This window comes from Ornithorhynchus anatinus, chromosome X1, assembly GCF_004115215.2.
Source record: "Ornithorhynchus anatinus isolate Pmale09 chromosome X1, mOrnAna1.pri.v4, whole genome shotgun sequence".
NCBI lineage: Eukaryota > Metazoa > Chordata > Mammalia > Monotremata > Ornithorhynchidae > Ornithorhynchus > Ornithorhynchus anatinus.
The window spans coordinates 40,855,704-40,876,154 of record NC_041749.1 but is presented as its reverse complement, the minus strand read 5'-3'; the positions used below and the strand labels follow the sequence as shown (position 1 = coordinate 40,876,154).

At 46.6% G+C, this 20,451-nt stretch overlaps 1 protein-coding gene across 2 annotated transcripts in view; it reads left to right on the top strand.

Annotated features, from left to right (window-relative positions):
- Positions 1–20,451, top strand: part of LOC100079342 (solute carrier family 22 member 5-like) — a 54,946-nt gene that overhangs the window by 22,331 nt on the left and 12,164 nt on the right. For both annotated transcript variants that reach the window (XM_007669818.3, XM_007669819.3), the window contains exons 3-7: positions 5,506–5,660; positions 6,750–6,921; positions 7,833–7,959; positions 11,936–12,036; positions 17,154–17,368. In XM_007669818.3, coding sequence (XP_007668008.1) covers positions 5,506–5,660; positions 6,750–6,921; positions 7,833–7,959; positions 11,936–12,036; positions 17,154–17,368 — 770 coding nt within the window. The remainder of the gene's footprint in view (positions 1–5,505; positions 5,661–6,749; positions 6,922–7,832; positions 7,960–11,935; positions 12,037–17,153; positions 17,369–20,451) is intronic.

The following is a 20,451-nucleotide window of genomic DNA, read 5'->3' as shown; positions in this document are numbered from 1 at the left end:
CCACGGATGCTTCCCGTCATCGTCCCGGAATCCAGTGAGTTTAAGGCGTTCTAGGGTCAGGAAAGGTTCTCCCTGAGCACGATGAAGCAATGCCACTTCTTCATGTTTGCAGGACCCCATCCAAGCATCCGCTGTAGTAGCTGAGGAAGGAAGTTAGATTAGCACCCTGGGGGCACCTGATAGCCCGGAGCGGAAACATAAGTCCTTGCAGGAGCCAAGGGTCCTGTTAATCTTTTCCATACTAGGAGTCTTCATTTTTCCTCTATTATAGTTGACTCTCAATCCCTGCTGGGTACTTGCACTTATTCCTTCTTTTATACCTTCTGTCAGCAGCTTGCTTTTCGGTTCCACAGTAAGGCAAAAAAGACCATTCTCTCTCAGCCATTGGAAATGTTTTCTTTCTGAGCCCAACAGGCTTCTTCACACTGTTTGTGTCCACAGGCAAGGTGCTTGATAATGCTGAGATAGTTGAGAAGACCTGCAAATATTTCCGCTCTTTCGCCAATCTCCCCTTTCCCCACACCTTTTTTTTTTTTAAGTCGTATTTGTTAAGTACTCACTATGTGCCAGGCAGTCAGGTAGGACATAGTCCCCCTCTCAGCAAGGGTTCCCAGTCTTAATCCCCATTTTACAGATGAGGTAAATGAGGCACTGAGAAGTTGTGACTTGCCCAAGGTCACCTAGCAGACAGGTGAGCCCGTCATTGGGCAGGGATTGTCTCTAACGGTTGCCGAATTGTACATTCCAAGCGCTTAGTACAGTGCTCTGCACATGTGGCTCAGAGAAGCAGCGTGGCTTGGTGGAAAGAGCCCAGGCTTGGGAGTCAGAGGTCATGGGTTCGAATCCTGACTCTGCCCCTTGTCAGCTGTGTGACTGTGGGCAGGTCACTTCACTCCTCTGTGCATCAGTTCCCTCATCTGTAAAATGGGGATGAAGACTGTGAGCCTCACGTGGGACAACCTCATTCCCCTGTACCCCAGCTCTTAGAACAGTGCTCTGCACGTAGTGAGTGCTTAACAAATACCAACATTATTATCATTATTATAGTAAGCGCTCAATAAATACTATTGAATGAACTGGCTGTCTTCTGACCACCGGGCCCTTGCTCGCTCTTCTAGGTCAGGCAGCTTCTGGAAAAGTTAAGGTCACAGGTTTCTAACCTACTCTTTTTTTCATTGGTCTCTAATACTTACTACCAGGTGAGAGCCAGGTTTTGTCCAATAATCTGGAAGTTCAGGTTCTATTGTTTATTTAGTAGTAATAATATTTATTAAGAGCTTACTGGATGCAGAGTACTTTATTAAGCAGTGGGAAAGAATACTCAGGAATGAATTAGACTCAGTCCCTGTACCTTGGAGGCCTCCCTCTCTAAGACAGGGAAAAGTGGAGAAAGGGACTGCTGACAGACACATAGGAAGAGATGGAACCAAACACTAAGACAACATAAAAACGAAAGGAAATATGCCAAGGATGCCCGGGCTAGAGGAGCCGGCAGAATTTCAAGCTCCTCGTGACTTAGAATCCACAGACGCCACAGCAACCGCAACGAGCGCTCCAGCAACAGCTGCCCAGTCTTTGCGAGGTTGTGCGGAGGCAGCACCAGGCTGCAGCCATTTCCCTCCGTCTCTGTGATGCAGAGGAGAGCCGCGGGTGGGGGAGATCCCAGGGAGACAGCATGGCGGTTCACCAGAGGACCACGCTGAAGCTTCTGGGAGCCACAGTCGGGATGAGGGGAGGGGGCGGCAGGCACCCGGAGGAATCGCGTGGCCGGCTGGTGGAGAGAGACACAGCAAATACCCAGTCAAGGCTCAGGTGAACGGGGCAGGCTGAGAGCGGGGCCCGGGGGGCTGCGACGGGGGGCGGAATAATAACTGTGGTATTTGTTAAGCGCTTACTATGTGCCAGGCACTGTACTAAGTGCTGGAGTGGATTCAAGCAAATCAGGTTGAACACTGTCCTTGTCCTGCATGGGGCTCACAGTCTCAATCCCCATTTTACAGGTGAGGTGACTGAGGCCCAGAGATGTGAAGTGACTTGGCCAGGGCCACACAACAGACAAGTGGCGGAGCCTGGATTAGAACCCTTGACCTTCTGACTCCCAGGCCCGTGCTCTATCCACTACGCCATAGGAATAGGGCGGCCAGCAGGTGGGGAGAGACGCTCCGGGGACCAGGGCAGACGTAGCAGCTTCTTGGGGGCAGTCTTAGTTCTGTGTCTTAACCGGGGATTTTTGAGTTGGGACGATCTTCAGCTTCGTGAAGACGACCGACAGCCCAAGCTCCCAAAAGCCCGATCGTGAAGGATCCATAACTTGACTTAAAGCACGTTGCCTTTTTATCCCTTCTGGCTCTGCAGACAGGGATCAGATTAACAAATGTAAAACCGTGGCAACACTCCCCAAAAGTGTAAACACATTTCGAATCTAATCACAGAGCTCTTTACCCTCTTTACCTTTATTCCACAAGTTTTTACAAGTCTGTGGAGCTCCTTGTGGGCAAGGGACGTCTGCCAACTCTCTCCTGGTGCTTAGTACAGTGCTCTGCACGTAGTAAGCACTCAATAAATACCATTGATTGATTGGCCTTGGGTAAGTCATCTAACTTCTCTGTGCCTCAGTTGCCTTTAGAGAAGCTGCGTGGCTCAGTGGAAAGAGCACGGGCTCGGGAGTCAGAGGTCATGGTTCTCTCAAGCCCACAACCTTGGTGTCATCCTTGACTCAGCTCTCTCATTCACCCCACACATCCAATCCATCACCAATGCCTGCCGGTCTCTCCTTTACAATATTGCCAAGATCTGCCCTTTCCTCTCCACCCAAACGGCTATCTTACTGGTACAGGCTCTCATAATATCCCGGCTGGATTATTGTCAGCCTTCCTCTTGTCTCTCCCCGCTCCAGGCTATTCTTCATTCCGCTGCCCAGATCATCTTCCTGCAGAAACAAACGCTCTGGGCATGTCACTCCCCTCCTTAAAAACCTCCAGTGGTTGCCTATCATCCTCTGCAACAAAAACCTCTCACTCTAGGCTTCAAGGCTCTCCATCACCTTGCCCCCTCCTACTTCTCCTCCCTTCTGTCTTTCTACTGCCCACCCCACACGCTCCACTCCTCTGCCGCTTACCTCCTCACCGTCCCCCGTTCTCGCCTATCACGCCGTCGACCCCTGGCCCACGTCCTCCCGCTATCCTGGAATGCCCTCCCTCCTCACCTCTGCCAAACTAACTCTCTTCCCCTCTTCAAAGCCCTACTGAGAGCTCACCTCCTCCAGGAGGCCTTCCCAGACTGAGCTTCCCCTTTTCCCTCTGCTCCCTCTGCTCCCTCTCTGCCCCCCCTTCACCTCCCCTCAGCTAAGCTCCCTTTTCCCCCTTTCCCTCTGCTCCTCCCCTTCTCCCTTCCCCTCCCCTCAGCACTGTGCTCATTTGTCTATATTTTTATTACAGTATTTATTTTGTTAATGAGGTGTACATGCCCTTGATTTTATTTATTGCGATTAAGTTGTCTTGTTTTTGTCTATCTCCTCCGATTAGACTTTAAACCCGTCAATGGGCAGGGATTGTCTATCTGTTGCCGAATTGTATATTCCAAGCGCTTAGTACAGTGCTCTGCACAAAGTAAGCGCTTAATAAATACTATTGAATGAATGAATGAATCCCGGCTCCACCATTTGTCAGCTGTTGCACTTTGGGCAAGTCACTTAACTTCTCTGTGCCTCAGTTATCTCATGTGTAAAATGGGGATTAAGACTGTGAGCCCCACATGGGGCAACCTGATCACTTTGTATCCTCCCCAGTGCTTAGAACAGTGCTTTGCACTTAGTAAGTGCTTAACAAATGCCATTATTATTTATCTGTCAAGTACAGTGCTCTGCACACAGTAAGCGCTCAATAAATACGATCGAATGAATGTCAAGTGGAGATTAAATCTATTTATTTCTCTGTTTATATTAATGTCTGTCTCCCCCTCTAGACTGTGAGCTCATTGTGAGCAGGAATGTGTCTGTTGGTTGTTATAGTGTACTCTCCCGAACGCTTAGTACAATGCTTTGCACACAGTAAGTGCTCAATAAATACAATTGAATGAATTGCCTCCCATTAACAGAATATGAGCCCCAGGTGGGCCATGGACTATGTCCAACATGATTACCTAATATCTACCCCAGAGCTTAGTACAGTGCCTGGAACATAGTAAGCATTTAACAAATACCATAAAAGAACCACCGCAGTTATTGATATTATTAGACAATGTGGATAGCACATGCTACCAGGCAACGAAGGGCAATCCTTAAACTGTGAAGGGGTTTGTCAGCCATTCATGGCTCTTAATTAGTCATGCTGATTAAAAAAACAAATCTTACCTTCTTTGATTCCCCAAAAGACACACAAGACACACAACCAAAATTCTCCAAGCTCTGGCCAACAGTGCCCCCTTGTGATGCATAGGTGCATTTTTCCCAGTTTGCTAATAACAATAATAACAATAATAATAATAATGGCATTTGTTAAGCACTTACTATGTACCAGGCACTGTTCTAAGCACTCGGGTAGATACAAGATAATCTAGTTGGACACGGTCCCTGTCCCACATAGGGCTCACAGTCTTAATCCTCGTTTTACAGATGAGGTAACTGAGGTACAAATGAATGAAGTGACTTGTCTGAGGTCCCACAGCACCCAAGTGGCAGAGTCAAGATTAGAACCCAGGTCCTCTGACTCTCAGGTCCACACTGCTTCCCTAAAAACTAAGCGATAAAATGGCACTCTTTTGATTAAAGTTTTTATAACACGGAACTAGACTGCATGTTTAATGTCCATGTGCACATTCCAGAATGTCTCCAAGAAAATAATTTTAACCTTGTCGATTGACTCCAAAGAGCCAAGCACAGATACTTTTGTTATTTTCAATTAAAAGATGCACATTAACCTGGACTCTGTATTTGATTAATTTACCATCCAAATCTTATTCCAGTTCAGCAGGTGATCATATGGTCAGAGGACATTCTTTTATTCATTCATTCAATAGTATTTATTGAGTGCCTACTATGTGCAGAGCACTATACTAAGCGTTTGGAATGTGCAATTCGGCAACAGATAGAGACAATCCCTGGCCAATGAAGGGCTTACAGTCTAATTGGGGGAGAGAGACGGATAAAAACAAGACAATCACGATAAATAGAATCAAGAATCAATTTTAACGTCTTTTAAACCTTTTCAATGTGATGGGAAGTATCTCTGCTTGGCCGTTCGATCTTCAAGGTAGACGGTTACCCTGCTCACCACGGCCCCAGGAAGCTTTCGCAAATCAGCCATCAAGCGGCGCAATTGGTTTTGCCTGGTGGGAATTCCAACTTACAGACAATGCCACGTTTCCATTATGGTGTAAGAGTCTCTTCTCTCCAGAAAGGCCAACTCCCACAGAGCGAGTACATGCGTGTTTTTTAGGTGTGCTGGTTTGTAAGACTTTTCTGGAGTCGTTTCCTGCAGTCACTCTTTTTTTCTGTCATTGTCCAAGGTTTGGCCGGAAAAATGTCCTGTTTGTGACCATGGGCATCCAGACGGGCTTCAGCTTCGTGCAGGTTTTCTCGACGAGCTATGAGATGTTCTCGGTCCTTTTTCTCATCGTGGGCATGGGCCAGATCTCCAATTACGTGGCGGCTTTTGTCCTCGGTATGAGCGCTTCTTCAGGTCAAAACCGTCCTGTGGGCACCGTTGATCGTTCAGTCAATTAATTATATTTATTGAGGACCTACTGTATGCAGAGCACTATGTACTAAGCACTCGGGAGAGTTACAGTAAAACAGAATTGTTAGACACATTCCCTGCCCACAGGAGTTTCCAGTCTAGGGGGGAGACAGACATTAATGTAAATAAATAAATTACAGATTTGTACATAAGTGTTGTGGGGCTGAGGGAGGGGTGAGTAAAGGCAGCAGATCTAAGTACAGGGGTGATGCAGAAATGAGCAGTGGAAGACATCTCTTGGATGTGTAAATCAGTCATTCTATTGAGCACTTTCTGTGTGCAGAGCACTGTATTAACCGCTTGGGAGAAATCAATACAGTAATATAACAGGCACATTCCTTGCCCACAACAAGCTTACAGTCTAGATGTGCTTTGAATAGGCTTTGAAGGTAGGGAGAGTGATCTCCAGTTGGCAGTGAAGAAGGAGGGAGTCCCAGGCCTGAGGCAGGACGCGGGTGAAGGTTCGACAGCGAGATAGACGAGATCAAGGTACAATGAGTAGATTGGCATTAGAGGAACGAAGTGTGTGGATAGGGTTATAGGAGGAGAGTAGTGTCGCTTTGTTTTATCCTCCCAACTTCCATGTGACAGGCCGGCATCCCCATTTCATAGGTGAGAAAACTGAGGCCCAGAGAGGTTGTGATGAACCTGAGGCCACCCAACGGCTAGGCTTCCCGACTCCCAGGCCCAGTTTTTTTCCACCACTTCCCAGGGAGACCTTTGCTCCTTAGCTGTGATTGTGTTTTTCAAACAAATGCCATTATTTCTGTTAGCAGAAAGTGGGAAATTAAATCATCGATCTTAATTTCTCACTTTCCTTAGCAAGAGCCTGTCTGGACACTCAGTGCCCGCTCCTACCATTAGATTTCACTATTTTGCTGGCTTGGTCCCCTTTTTTTCCTGCCGGTGGCATAGAAGACAAGTTTCCTCTATTGTTGTCAAAAGTAATTCAATAGCAATAGATTAAATAAAAAAGTTAAAATGCTAACCCAAATACTCCCTTGTTTTGAACAGGAACAGAAATTCTGGGCAAAGAGGTTCGCATCATATACTCCACAATAGGTGTGTGCATATTTTATGCCGTGGGCTACATGTTGCTGCCCCTATTCGCTTACTTCATCAGACACTGGCGGATGTTACTACTGGCTCTTACAGTGCCTGGACTGTTCTATATCCCACTGTGGTGGTGAGTTTAATCGCATTCACGGGTGTTCAGAGGCCCATGGGTGGCCGGTTTAGAGTAGCAAGATTGTGTATCTAACCACCTGTCTTAAATAGCCATAAAGATTCAATGCCCGGGAGATCAAAGTGACTGGAACAGACTTTCTTACAATCCTGAAGAGATGTTCAAATTTCATTTTCAAGTCCAAAGGAAGTCCCCCTCGCTCCCCCACCCCGCCCCAGCTCCCTTCACACAAGGAGACATTGTCCACTGAAAAAGTCAGTGCACAGCTTTCTAGATCCATAAAAGAGCAAATAGATCTACAAACCCACCATCTTCCTCTCTGTCTTCTGCATGGTTCAGCAAGTGCCTCGTCTTAACATCCTCCTCCAATCCTTCCCGATTATTTGTGGTAATCCACAGAGTGGGGCTCTTGCCCTCTCTAGGCAGGATGAAAGGAGAGAGCGCCTTGCCTCCTTAAAGGGACAGATCAGTGAGGTGAAAGCCCCATCACTCTTATGACATGCATATCCCCCCCCGCCACGGCATTTCACCGTCTCAGATGAGGCACAAAGCAGAGATTTCTGTGGGACTTCTGGTTTTGCAGAAAACATCCTTTGTGCTCGGGTCTCTGGTTTAAATTTCCCTTTCACAACGTATGGTGTAACAATAATAATAATAATGGTGAAGGTATTTGTTAAGCGCTTACTATGTGCCAAGCACTGTTCTAAGGGCTGGGAACTTGATATACTGTGTGTTTTTTCCCATCAGTCTTACTTCGTGTCACTGACTCCTCATTCCTCATTCACACTGCCATTTGTGACCTCCCTCTTTTTGATGTGGGGAAAAAAGTGAGTTAAAAGCCAGTGATAGGTGCTTACCTTTCCAGCTCTGACCAAAAATGTGAAAACATGTGCTATTTAAACTTGCTGCAGGATGGTCCCTGAATCTCCTCGGTGGCTTGTCTCTCAAGGAAGATTGAAAGAAGCAGAAATCATCATCCAAAATGCTGCAAAAATGAATAAAATCGAAGCACCGTCAACCCTGTTCAGTTTGGAAGAGGTATGTACCCGAAGGAAGTTGGTTTACGTTGTTTGAAGACATACAGCCCATGGCATTTCATTTCCAGGATCATTCTGTACAGTCAGAGAAGAGTCATCAGGTTAACGGTAACAGCACTCAGTTGAAATTTCATCCAGAAACCCTCACTGCGCCAAACAAAGTCTTCAGGCAGTCAGCTTCAAGGTTATTCATCAGGTGGTGCCCTCCTTGCCTAGCTGCTTTCTTCTCCCTTTACCCCTTGCTGCAAACTCTCCACTGCCTCCTAAGCGTCTCTCTCAACCCTCTCCACTCTCATCTCTGACATACTGAAGGCCATTCCCTTTCCCGGAATGCACTCCCCCACCTGCGCCAACAAACCCCACACCCCCTTCATTTATCTCAGCATGAAAACCTCTTCCCCAGGCAAGATTTGTTTTTGACCCACCTGAGTTTATTTTGACCTTCGCAGGTAGTTGTTGCATCGCCCAGCTTCCCCACTAGCTTACAAACTTAGTGCAGTGCTCTGCACACAGTAAGCACTCAATAAACACGATTGAATGAATGAACTCTCTGAAGGTGGGGACCGTGTTTCTTTTCTGAAAATCCCTCAAGCATATAGAACCCGGATTATAGGCTCTCCGTAAAGACTGGAAACGGAGCGGCAGGAGTTCCTCTCGTAGTTCTACAGCCAGAAAACCAGGTGTCCCAGTCTTCTATAGAGTGTATTGACACCGACACTGGCTAGTGAAACTCAGGGGCCAGAAGTTCCGTTTGCCATACTGTAGGTTGAACTTGTCAGAAAGTACACCGTTCTCGTTTATGGAATTGCAAGGAGCTATTGATAGCTTTGACTCCTATTGTACTCTTCCAAGGGCTTAGTATTCATTCAGTAATATTTATTGAGTGCTTACTATGTGCAGAGCACTGTACTAAGCACTTGGAATCCCTGCCCAGTACAGTGTGTAACACTCAGTAGGCACCAAGTGTATATCCTGGAATGACCTTTGGGACTTGTCATCTTTCTTCCCCTCCCTTTCCAGGAAAGAGATACCTCCCTCCTCTTTCCTCCTGGGCTAACTCTGGGCTCCAACTGTTAGATTTAGAGCAACTAACCATTCATTATTAATAATACTGCTGAGCCTTCAACTTCTACCCTTCAAACTCATCAGAGATAGGGAAGTTGAATGTGAGGTCAGGAGAGTCCCAGGTTGATAAATTAGAGGAGTGTGGCCTAGTGGATAGAGCACGGGCTTGGGAGTCAGAAGGATCTGAGTTCTAATCCCAGCTCCCTCACCTGTGTGACCTTGGGCAAGTCATTTCACTTCTTTGTGCCTCAGTTACCTCTTTTGTAAAATGAGGATGAAGACCATGAGCCCCATGTGGGTGATGGACTGCGTCCAACCAGTTTAGCCCACATGTACCCCGGCGTTTAATATAGTGCCTAGCACATAGAAAACGCTGAACAAATACCATAAAAAAAATTTAAATTCCCACGATGTTATGGACACAGGTGCATTCTGCTGCTTGTGTTGGCCCCTGGAGCAAATAGCAGTTAAAACTCAAAGTCAGAACCTGTTTTCTCATACCAGGGCAATTACACATAGCTTTGTTTCTATTTCCAGTTTCTCAGTGTCGGGTTCTTCCCACCCTTTCGGGCAGCTGGCTAGGCTAGAATTGTTTGGTCAACTGCCGCATGATTTACGAGGAAAAGTTGGGAACTGCAAAAACCCCAGTTGCTGAAGTAACAGAAAGCGCTCCTGGAAGCAGTGTAGGGGATTCCCGAGGTGAATGATCGCAGCCAAGCCGTGGAGGTGGTTCTCACAGGTGAATACAGAGGGAAGAAAAAACTGAGGGGCAGCTGAGCATCCCAGCTTTCCATCTGGAAGAGAGTTGGGAATCTTGGAGATGATCTCTGTGCTAGATGTAAAGATATTCAGGCAGCAGCTGGTTGGTTTTAAATAAAGCCCCTCAGATTGTCTTGCTGTGTTGTTTTCCCCTTTCTCCCGTGTCTTCAATCAGTCAGCCAGTCCTAGATATTGAGCACTTACTGTGTGCAGACCACTGTACTGAGCACTTGGGAGAGTACAGTATAACAGAGTTGGTAGATAGGTTCCCTATCCACAGTGAGCTGAGCTCTGGTTCTGTCTTGCTCTGTGACTTTGGGCAAGTCACTTCCTCTCTCTCATCTGTAAAAAGGGAGTAGTAATACCTGCTTTTCCCCACCTCACCTCAGAGGGACATTGTGAGGTTATATCATCAATGGTATTTATTGAGCGGTTACCATATGTAGCGTTGATAGACACGTTCCATGCCCACAATGAGCTTACAGTGTAGATAAAGTGAGGTCGTTGATGGAAAAGCATGTTGGGGGAAAAAAAGCAAGGTATTGTCATCATTAATGTCATTTTCCCTGACACGCGATTGGTTTCCGTGTCTTTGGACGGAAACATGGGATCCGCTCAGTGAGGAGCACCTAAGAGGAAAGAAAGAGGAGGAAATGCTGCCTCCTCCGAGGGCAGAAACTCTGAGTTTTGCCATCTTAGAAAGCCAGTCAGTCCCTCGTGCCAGTTCGGAACCACTCAGGGAATCCAGAACCACTCAGGGAATTGGAGACAGCCATCCATGCCAGAAATAGATTGTTTTGAGGAAAGTGGGCTATTTAAGGAAATTTCTCTGGAATACGGTAATAGAATGGCCTGTCTTTGTCCTGCTAACTAGTGGAACTAGGCCATCCCCAAAACCTTCTTTACACGAGAAGCCACATCAGTTTACTGAGAAATGAAGTTCATGAAAGACCAAATTTAAATCAGCAGTCACAGGAAGCAATTCTCTGGGAATGAACCTCTGTCATCATGCCTATCTGAACTTGTTTTCTCCAAGAAGGGGACCTATGAATAAATAACATGCTGGTAGCCCCGGGCTTGAATTATTTTGTTAGCAGACTAGTGTGTGTTTCTAATTCCAAAACCCAGAGGAGGGAAACAGGATAAGCTCTACTGAAGGATGAATCACAAAATCCCAGTTGCTGAAAATACACTGGAGGGTGTGCCCATGCTGAAAACCAAGCCTGTTAAGGTGGATTGCACAACCTTCGAATTTGTGGCCCGCTTACTCTTCCAGCTGGAAAAAGATTCTGGTTTGGACAGTTATTGGGTATCTCAATCTTAGGTAACAGTAAACTGGCAACTACAGTCCAAAGCCAGGACTGACATCTTTTATGGTGCTTTAAGGCAGCCAGAGTGGTCTCTGGGAAGCAGCATGGCCTAGTGGAAAGAGCATGGGCTTGGGAGTTAGAGGGTCTGGGTTCTAATTCCAGCTCCACCATGTACTTGCTGTGTAACCTTGGGCAAGTCACAAGTTCTCTGTGCCTCAGTTTCCTTAACTGCAGAATGGCAGTTTAGTTCCCATTCCCCCTCTTACTTAGACTCTGAGCCCCATGTGGGACCTGATGATCTTGTGTCTATCCCAGTGCCTTAGATAGTGCTTGGCACAATAGTAGGTGCTTTATAATAGTAATAATAATAATTATGGGAAAGGGCAGGGGGCTGGGAGCCAGGACAGCTGGGTTCCACTCCCAGCTCTGCCACTGGCCGATTAGATGATTTTGGGCAAGCTATTAACCTCTCTGAGCCTCAGTTACCTCATCTGTAAAATGGGAATAAGGTTACCTGTCTCTCCCTCCTTCACGGGGATTATCTGATTGTACGGTGCCAGTGCTTAGAATAGTGCTTGGCACATAGTAAGCACTTAACAAATACCATAATAATTATTATCTGACATAAGTGGAATACAAGCACTTTTGGGGAAAAAAAGCATTGCACACGTGTGAGACGTGTAGGAGTAGTATTCAATCACTGATATTTACAAGCGCTTACTTATTACAGATGTGTAAGGGGAAAAAAAAGCCTCCAGAGCCCAGGAGCCAGAGTTTCAGGCAATTTTCTTTGCCCGCTCCCTACGTACAATTAAAGCATTTCTCACCCGTCTGTTCCTTCAGCTGCAAGACCTGACTCCTGAGGGGCAGCCATCTCACACCTTTCTGGACCTGATAAGGACCCAGAACATTCGACTGATCACCATTATGTCAGTAGTTTTATGGTGAGTGAACGGGGATTGTCTGAGCATTGCGAAGGTGGTAGCTTTCCGCCAGGGCAATTAAACCAAGCTGACGTGGTTACAAAGAGGTAGGCCCAACAGGAAAGTAACCATATGCAATCCCTGTTCCTTTGGGGCTTGGGGAAAAAAAATTATGGTGTTTGTTAAGCGCTTACTATGTGCCAGCCGCTGTATTCATTCTTTCGTATTTATTAAGCACATACTGTGTGCAGAACACTGTATTAAGCACTTGGGAGAGTACAATACAACAGTAAACGGATACATTCACTAAGCGCCGGGGTGGATATAAGCAAATTGGGCTGGATACGGTCCCTCTCCCACGTGGGGCTTACGGTCTCGATCCCCATTTTATAGATGAGCGGGTTTCATATTTTTATCTTTTTGTTAGATGGCACAGGGACTATTTATCATTTTGTCATCATCATCATCTTGGCATTGTCCTTGGCTCATTTCTCTCTCTCTCAAACCACATATTCAGTTCTTTTCTCAAATCCTGTCACTTCAGCCTTCATAACATCACTAAAATCTACGCTTTCCTCTCCATCCAAACTCATTAACGCAAGCACATATCCTGTCCCGCCTTGATTACCATATCAGCCTCCTTGCTGATCTCCCTGCTTCCTGTCTCTCCTCACAGTCCATACTTCACTCTGCTGCCCAGATCATTTTTCTGCAAAATTGTTCAGTCCATATTTCCCCATTCCTCAAAAACCTCCAGTGGTCTCCCATCCACCTCTGCATCAAAAAAAATCTTCTTACTATTGGCTTTAAGTCACTTTATTTTCTGTGCCTACCTTATCTCTGTGATTTCCAACAGCCCAAAAACCCAACCCATACACTTGGCTCCTAATGCCATCCTACTGACAGTAGCTCAGTCTCCTCTTTCTTGCCACGGAATCCTAGCCCACATCCAGCCTCTGGCCTGTAACACTCTCCCACCTCAAATCTGACAGACAATTTACTCTACCCCTCTTCAAAGCCTTATTGAAAGTATATCCCCTCCAAGAGGCCTTCCCAGAGTAAGCCTCTCCTTTCCTCATTTCCCACTCCCTTCTGCGTCACCCTGACCTGCCCCTTGATTCTTCCCTCCTCCCAGCCCCAGAGCACTTTTGTACATATCTGTCATTTATTTATTTGTATTGAAGCCTCTCTCTTCCCCCCCTACAGACTGTGAGCTCGTTGTGGCAGGGAACGTGTCTATTTACTGTTGTATTGCACTCTCCCAAGAGCTTAATACACTTCCCTGCACACAGTAAGTGCTCAATAAATCTGATTGAATGAATGAATGAATGCAAGTGAGTTGCCCAAGGTCACATGGATTGACTGATTGATCATCGTGGTCATTGATTTTCAAATTGAGCATTATCAGAGCTCTTGTTCTCGAAGGAGCTGACGGTCGTGCAGAAGCATAATAGAGGGGATTGTCTTCTGTTTCGGAGATGGCATGGCTGACAGGGAGGCCACATCCAAGAACGTGGGCATCTTTGAACAAGAACCATTCACACATCGCACCCACAGAAATCTAGCAGGGCACCTTTTCTGGCCCCTGGACATTTGGGCAAGCTCTGATGCCACTGAATGGTTAAGAAAAGAAAGGTGTGTCTAAGGGGAGAAATAGAGCAGCAAACTCAATACTAACCATCCACACTCCCATCCCTCCAGTTTGGTAGGGGAAGCTGTCACTGCAGTCAATACGTTGAATCAAGTCTCTCCGAATGCCTAATAATAATAATAATTGTGGTATTTGTTAAGCGTTTACCATGTGTCAGGCTCTGTACTAAGCCCTGACTCGTGTGGGGCTCACAGTTACAATCCTCATTTTACAGATGAGATAACTGAGGCCCAGAGAAGTGAAGTGACTTGCCCAAGATCACATGGTGGTGTTGGGATTACAACCCTTGACCTTCTGACTCCCAGGCCCAAACTCTATCCTCTATGGGAAGCACAGTGCTCAGCTTAAACCCAGGCCCCTCGCTATCCTAGGAGACCCTTTAGCAAAGCTTCCAAGTTTGTTTTGACTGGCTTATTTGAGTCACTCTGGCAGGAGTGGAGCAGCTGTTGATACACACAGTCAGTGTCCCTCTCTCGCTCTTTCTGTCTCTTTCTCTTTTCTACGGAATTGGAGATGATTTCTTGGGAATTCCTAGGGCCCACAAGACCCAGCTAGCCTGGCAGGCTGCTGTGGCAGATGGTTCCAGAGCGATCATGAGTCACTTCGTTTCCCCAGATTCCTCTGGTTTTGCATTTCCAGGAGCTGAAGTGAAGTGCATTTTTTGGACATGGCCCTGTAGAGGTTGAAACCAATGAAAGATATTTATGTCCACCCCAGCGCGTAGTACAATGCCTGGCACAGAGTAAGCGCTTAACAAATACCACAATTATTATTATGAAAGAGCCAGAGCCTCAGCCCAAACTGATTAAAATGCCATTAAACTAGTCATCCGTCTGCCCCTTGAAGGGTAAATCTCTGGGCTTGGAAAGTCCTGAGGGAAGGGTCTTGTTTCCGAGCAGACTCATCCTTACCGTCTCCTTCTACGGTCTCCCGGAGGTCTTCTCCCTGACTGATTCATTCGTTTGTATTTATTAGTGCTTAGTTTGTGCAGAGCACTATATTAAGCACTTATGTGGGTGAGGCTAATGAGAGGCTAAGAATAATGTGGGTGAGGCCTGCACACAGTTGTTTCCTTTTCTCATTTGGTCATAGCGTATCCTGCCCCCTCTGTTGGGCTAATGAATTATTCCCCAACTAATCCCGCATTTCCTCTATTCTCTCTCTATTCTATGTCCCGTTGCAGTTGGATATGTACCCTTTATTTGCCCCACCCCTTTGGCCCCACAAGACATATGTATATAGCTGTAATTTATTTATATTAATGTCTGTCTCCCTCTCTAGACCCTAATCTCCTTGTGGGCAAGAAAAATGTCTACCAACTCTTGTTATTTTGAACTCTCCCAAATGCTTAGTATAGTGCTCTGCACACAGTAAACACTCAAATTGATTGATTTTAGTACTTGATAGTCACCCCACCACAGGCCCACGCTTATGTACACAGCCGTAATTTATTTATTTATTTTTATGTCAGTCTCCCCCTCTAGAGGAAAAGGACCTCCCAACAAGCTGTTGTATTGCCCTCTTCCAAGCGCTTAGTATAGTGCTCTGCACATAGCAAATACTCAGTAAATTCCATTGAATGATTAATTGACCCTTGCTCTTTATTCAATCAATCAGTTAATCTGTGGTATTTATTAAGTCCTCAACTCTGTGCAGAGCACTGTACTAAATACTTGGGAGAGTACAGTATAACAGAGTTGGTAGTCACAGTCCCTTCCCACAAGAAGTTTACAGTCTGCACCTGATATTCACGCCACTCCTACGGCACTTACTTCCAGAGCCATAATTTATTTAAGTGTCTGTCTCCCTGTCTAGACTCTAAGCTCCTTATAGGTAAGTACTGTGCCTAACAACTCTGTTGTATTGTACTCTCCCAAGCGCTTAGTACAGTGCTCTACATGCAGTAAGTGCTCAGTAAGTACGATTGATTCCCTGTCCTTGTTTTGGCTCTTTGGCCGGAGGCACCACCTTACATTTTTCCAGAGTAGCACAACTTTTGGAATTGTTCTGCTCACATTTGGGGCTTCTGGGGGGCTATTTGAAGTATTCCTTTTGTCAGTGATGTTAGTCAGCAGCTCCTCCCAGGACTATCATTTGAAGATTGACTCAACAGGTTGTTTAGACTAGCAAGCTCCTTTGGGGTCAGCGAGAAGTTTTCCTAGATAACTGGGTTCTTCAGCCAGGATTTTTTTTTAGAAATTAAACTGTCTTCATTGTTTGTAGTGTGGCGTTTTCTAGAGTAAGAGACTCAGCAGTGCGGTGTTTCATCATCTACCGAGTTGAGGCAGGTTCCCTCCCTGACAGAGATGTGGCATGTGAATGTGGAAAATAGTCTTGACTCCCATGGGGGTGAGCACTGTACTGAGCACTTGGGAGAGTACAGTGGAACTTCAGTGGGCAGGGAATGTGTTTTCCAACGCTGTACTCTCCAAAACGCCCGGCGCAATGCTCTGCACACAGTCAGCGCTCAATAAATACTGTTTGATTGATTGGGGCGGATGGAAGCTTGGCTGCTGACTTACTGAAATTGGGAGGGGTTATAAGGCAGATCTCATTGCGAACAGGGAATATGTCCGATTATTGTTATATTGTACTCTCCCAAGTGCTTAGTACTGTGCTCTGCACACAGTAAGCGCTCAATACATACGATTGAATGAATGAATCTCTATCTGGCCTCATTGACAGGGAGGCAGGGACTTTTGTCAACTCCCGAAGCCAGGAGGGGAGAAAATCAAGGGTGCCATTGTGTCCAGGTGAACCTGAGGCCCGGACCCACTTCAGGGTGGGGGCCGAGAGCACCCCTGAACTTTTCCCATTCTGGAGTCAGATCCGGTTCCCAGGTTGCCTTTGGGGCCTGTCCGATTTAAAGGACGGTGGAAGTGGACCCTGGTAATGCAAGGCAAGAGGACCAGGCTACCGGAGAAGCAGCGTGGCTTAGTGGATAGGGCACGGGCCTGGGAGTCAGAAGGTCAAGAGTTCTAATTCCGGCCCCATTGTCTGCTCTTGTGACCTTAAGCAAGTCACTTCACTTCTCTGGACCTCAGTTATCTCATTCGTAAAATGGGCATTGAGACTGTGAGCCCCTCGTGGGACGGGGACCTTGTCCAACCCGATTTGCTCGTACCCACCCCAGCGCTTAGTACAGTGTCCGGCACCTAGTAAGCGTTCAACAAATACCATCACCATTATTATTACCGTTATTACCAGTCTCCACTCCCACCATCCTTAAAATGGGGCAGGTCCCAGGGCAGGGGAGGGTTAGGTCGGGTGGGCAAGGGTCTCAATGTGGCTGGCATTAAAATCAGCACCTGAGTTGCCACTGCATCTTCCGACTCAGCCACCCGCCCAGGCTTCTAGTGACCCTATTCTATATGTGCCCAGCCCAGCTGAGGACCAGGCGGGCTCACGCCCCTGGGCGCTCCGGGGCCGGGCAGATTTCCGCCAGTGTCCCGCCGCCCCTCTAATGTCTTTCCAAACTGTTTTTCAGGATGACCATATCGGTGGGTTACTTTGGTCTCTCCCTTGACGTTCCCAACTTGCACGGTGATCCGTATCTGAACTGTTTCCTCTCTGCGTTGGTGGAGGTTCCCGCGTATATCTTTTCCTGGGTCCTCCTCCGCAAAATGTCCCGGCGGATTTCCCTGTCCGCCTCCCTGTTCTTGGGAGGAGGCGTCCTGCTCTTCATCCAGCTGGTGCCCGCAGGTAGGCTCCCGTCGGCTGTGAGCGGAGTTCGTCCGGACGGACGGGTTTCGGAAATTGGCCCCGGGGGGCCCGCTGACCCCTGCGGGCCACGGAGATTGCGAGCGTTTTATATGAAGTTCCTGTTCTTTATTGGCCACCACCACCAACCCGTAGCTGGTCTCCCTCTTTGGCACCCTGCCAGGTGGGTCCGTTTGACCCAGCCAAGGGTTAACTAGCCCTCTCACCATTCACTTGGTTCACGTGGCCTCCCCCTCTAGTTTTTAGGAATAGTATTTGTTAAGGGCTTACCATGCGTCAGACACTGTACTAAGCGCTGGGGTGGATACAAGCTGTTTGGGTCAGACACAGTCTCTGTCCCATGTGATACTCACAGTCCCCATTTTACAGTTGTGGGAACTGAGGCACAGAGAAGTGAGGTGACTTGCCCATGGTCACTCAGCAGACAAGTCTTGGAACTGGGATTAGATACCCAGGTCCTTCTGACTTCCAGATGAGAAACATTCCTTCTTGTGGATAAGCATTTTTATATGGCCTAGTTTCAAATTGACATTGGCCCAGTCACTGGTATTTATTGAGCATCTACTCGGTGTCTTCTGAATGTTAGACACCATGTCAGGTTCCCTACCCTCCTGTTCTCCTATATAGGACATCGGCAAATCCCGCATGTCAGAAAATAGACACCCGACATTGATATAAGGATAAAAACAATCAGTGGTAATGATAATAATAATTCTGGTGTTTAAGCGCTTACTAGGGGCCAGGCACTCTCCTTAGCTCTGGAGCAGATACAAACAAGTCAGTTTGGACATGGTCCCTGTCCGACGTGAGGCTTACACTCAATCCCCATTTTAACTAATACCCCAGTTATTATTATCATTATTACTTGTAGACCAGTCAGCTGAACATCAATACCTGGTGAGATAGTGAGATATTTAAACAAACGAAAATGTGCAGCCCCTTAAAAGAGCATATGACACTACAAAACAACCAACATGACTGGATGGCGCAGTGGTGCCAGAAGAATTATTCTCTTTCAGAGAGAGAGTGACCAACTACTTAGATACGGAAGTAGTAAGGAATCCCCCATAACACCCTGGTCGACAAGCTGGGAACGTATGGTCTTTGGCTACATTGATGATGGCCAAATGGCTTGAAAGTTATCTAAAGGGGAGACATCAGGGACTTGAAGTCAAACTGGGAGGCACTTTGATTATTGATTGTCCCATGGGACCAGCTTCCGTCCATAGTGTCTTTGATGTCCTAGATGAAGGAATCAAAGCTGCATATGTCTTATAGGCAAGTGATTATAAATTGGCCAGGGTGCCAACGTGGAAGGCTAGAATTGAATTCAGGGGGATTTAAAGTATCCAGGAAAATGGTTCCTCAAAGCAGAAAGGAATTCAGGAAGAGTAAGTGCACATTAGCATAGACTGAGACAAAAGACAAGTGATTATTTTTGTGGTATTTGTTAAGCTGCTTATTCTGTGTCAAGCACTGTTTTAAGGCCTGCGGTAGAGACAAGGTAATCAGGTTGGACACAGTCCCTGTCCCACATAAGGCTCTCAGTCTAAGTAAGAGGAAGAACAGGAATTGAATCTCCATTTTACCGTTGAGGAAACTGAGGTTACACAGCGAGGTCACATAGCAGGCAACTGGTGGAGCCAGGATTAGAACCCAGGTTTCTCTGACTTCCAGGCATTGTTCTTTCCACTAGGCCATGCCACCTGTGTAGATTGAGGAAAGATGAGCCTAACCACAAATGCTGCAGAACGTCAGAGCATCATTGCTACTTCCTTTCAATTTCTGGTCAGCTGTGGGACGCTGTTATTTAAAAAAGCCATTTATAATAATAATTATGGAATTTGTTAAGTGCTTTCTGTGTGCCGGGCACTGTATTAAGCGCTGGAGTGGATACAAGCAGTCAGGTTGACCCAGTCCCTTTCCCACAAGGGGCTCAAAGTCTCAATCCCCACTTTACAGATGAGGGAACTGAAGCATGGGGAAGTGAAGTGACTTGCCTAAGGTCACACAGCAGTCCAGCAGTGGAGCCGGGATTAAAACCCAAAGCCTTCTGACTCCTAGGCCGGTGCTCTATCCAGTACTCCCTGTCACTTCCCAGTTGAGACTGGACTGTACCAAAAACATGCATGTGACAAGAGCTGGAAGTACTCCACCTCTAAACTGCACTCTTCAAACTGGTCCAGCCGGCATTAAGAATTTTGAGTCCAGTTCTGGACATTGGTGCTCAGTAAATTTCACTGCTTGATTGATTGTTTGCACTTTTAAAAACTTGCATGGAAATTGGAGAGAGTACAGAACAGACTGGTGAAAATAGTGCACTCGAAGTGCACTGTCTATTTAAATGCATATTTTCATGTTTGATCATTTGTAGCCATCGGTCCATAGTGTTTATTGAGGTCTTTCTGTATGCAAAGCACTGCAGTAAAACCTCTGTAGACTACAGTACAGCAGAGTTGGTAGATGTGGTCCCTGCCCACAGTGACCTTACAGTCTGGAGGGGGTGACAGTAACATAATTTTTTTTTGTGGTATTTAAGTGCTTACTATGTGCTAGTTGCTGTACTCAGCACTGGAGTAGATTCAAGTTAGGTTGGACACAGTCCCCGTCCCACATAGAGCTCACAGACTTAATTCTCATTTTACAGATGAGGTCATTGAGGCCCAGAGCAGTGAAGTAACTTACCCAAGTTCACACAGCAGACTTGTGGCGGAGCTGGGATTAGAAACCAGGTCCTTCTGACTCTCAGGCCCGAGCTCTGTCCACTGGGCCACGCTGCTTCTCTATTCAAAATCTGGAATGTATAGATATGGGCACAAGTGCTGTAAACTGAGGGTGGGGCAAGTACCAAAAGCCCAAATGTCCCAGATCCAAGTGCAATCTATCTCATACCAAGATATCTGTGTGTTCGTTTACCCTTTTACCTATTGAGTTTTTGGCCATTCGTGCCCACTTGTCTTCGCCATTTCATTGAAAGCTCCTCCTGACCAGGTACTCTGTTACTCCTATTGTTGTTTCCCAGCACCAGAACAGTGCTTTGCACATATTAAGTGTTCAGGAAGTGC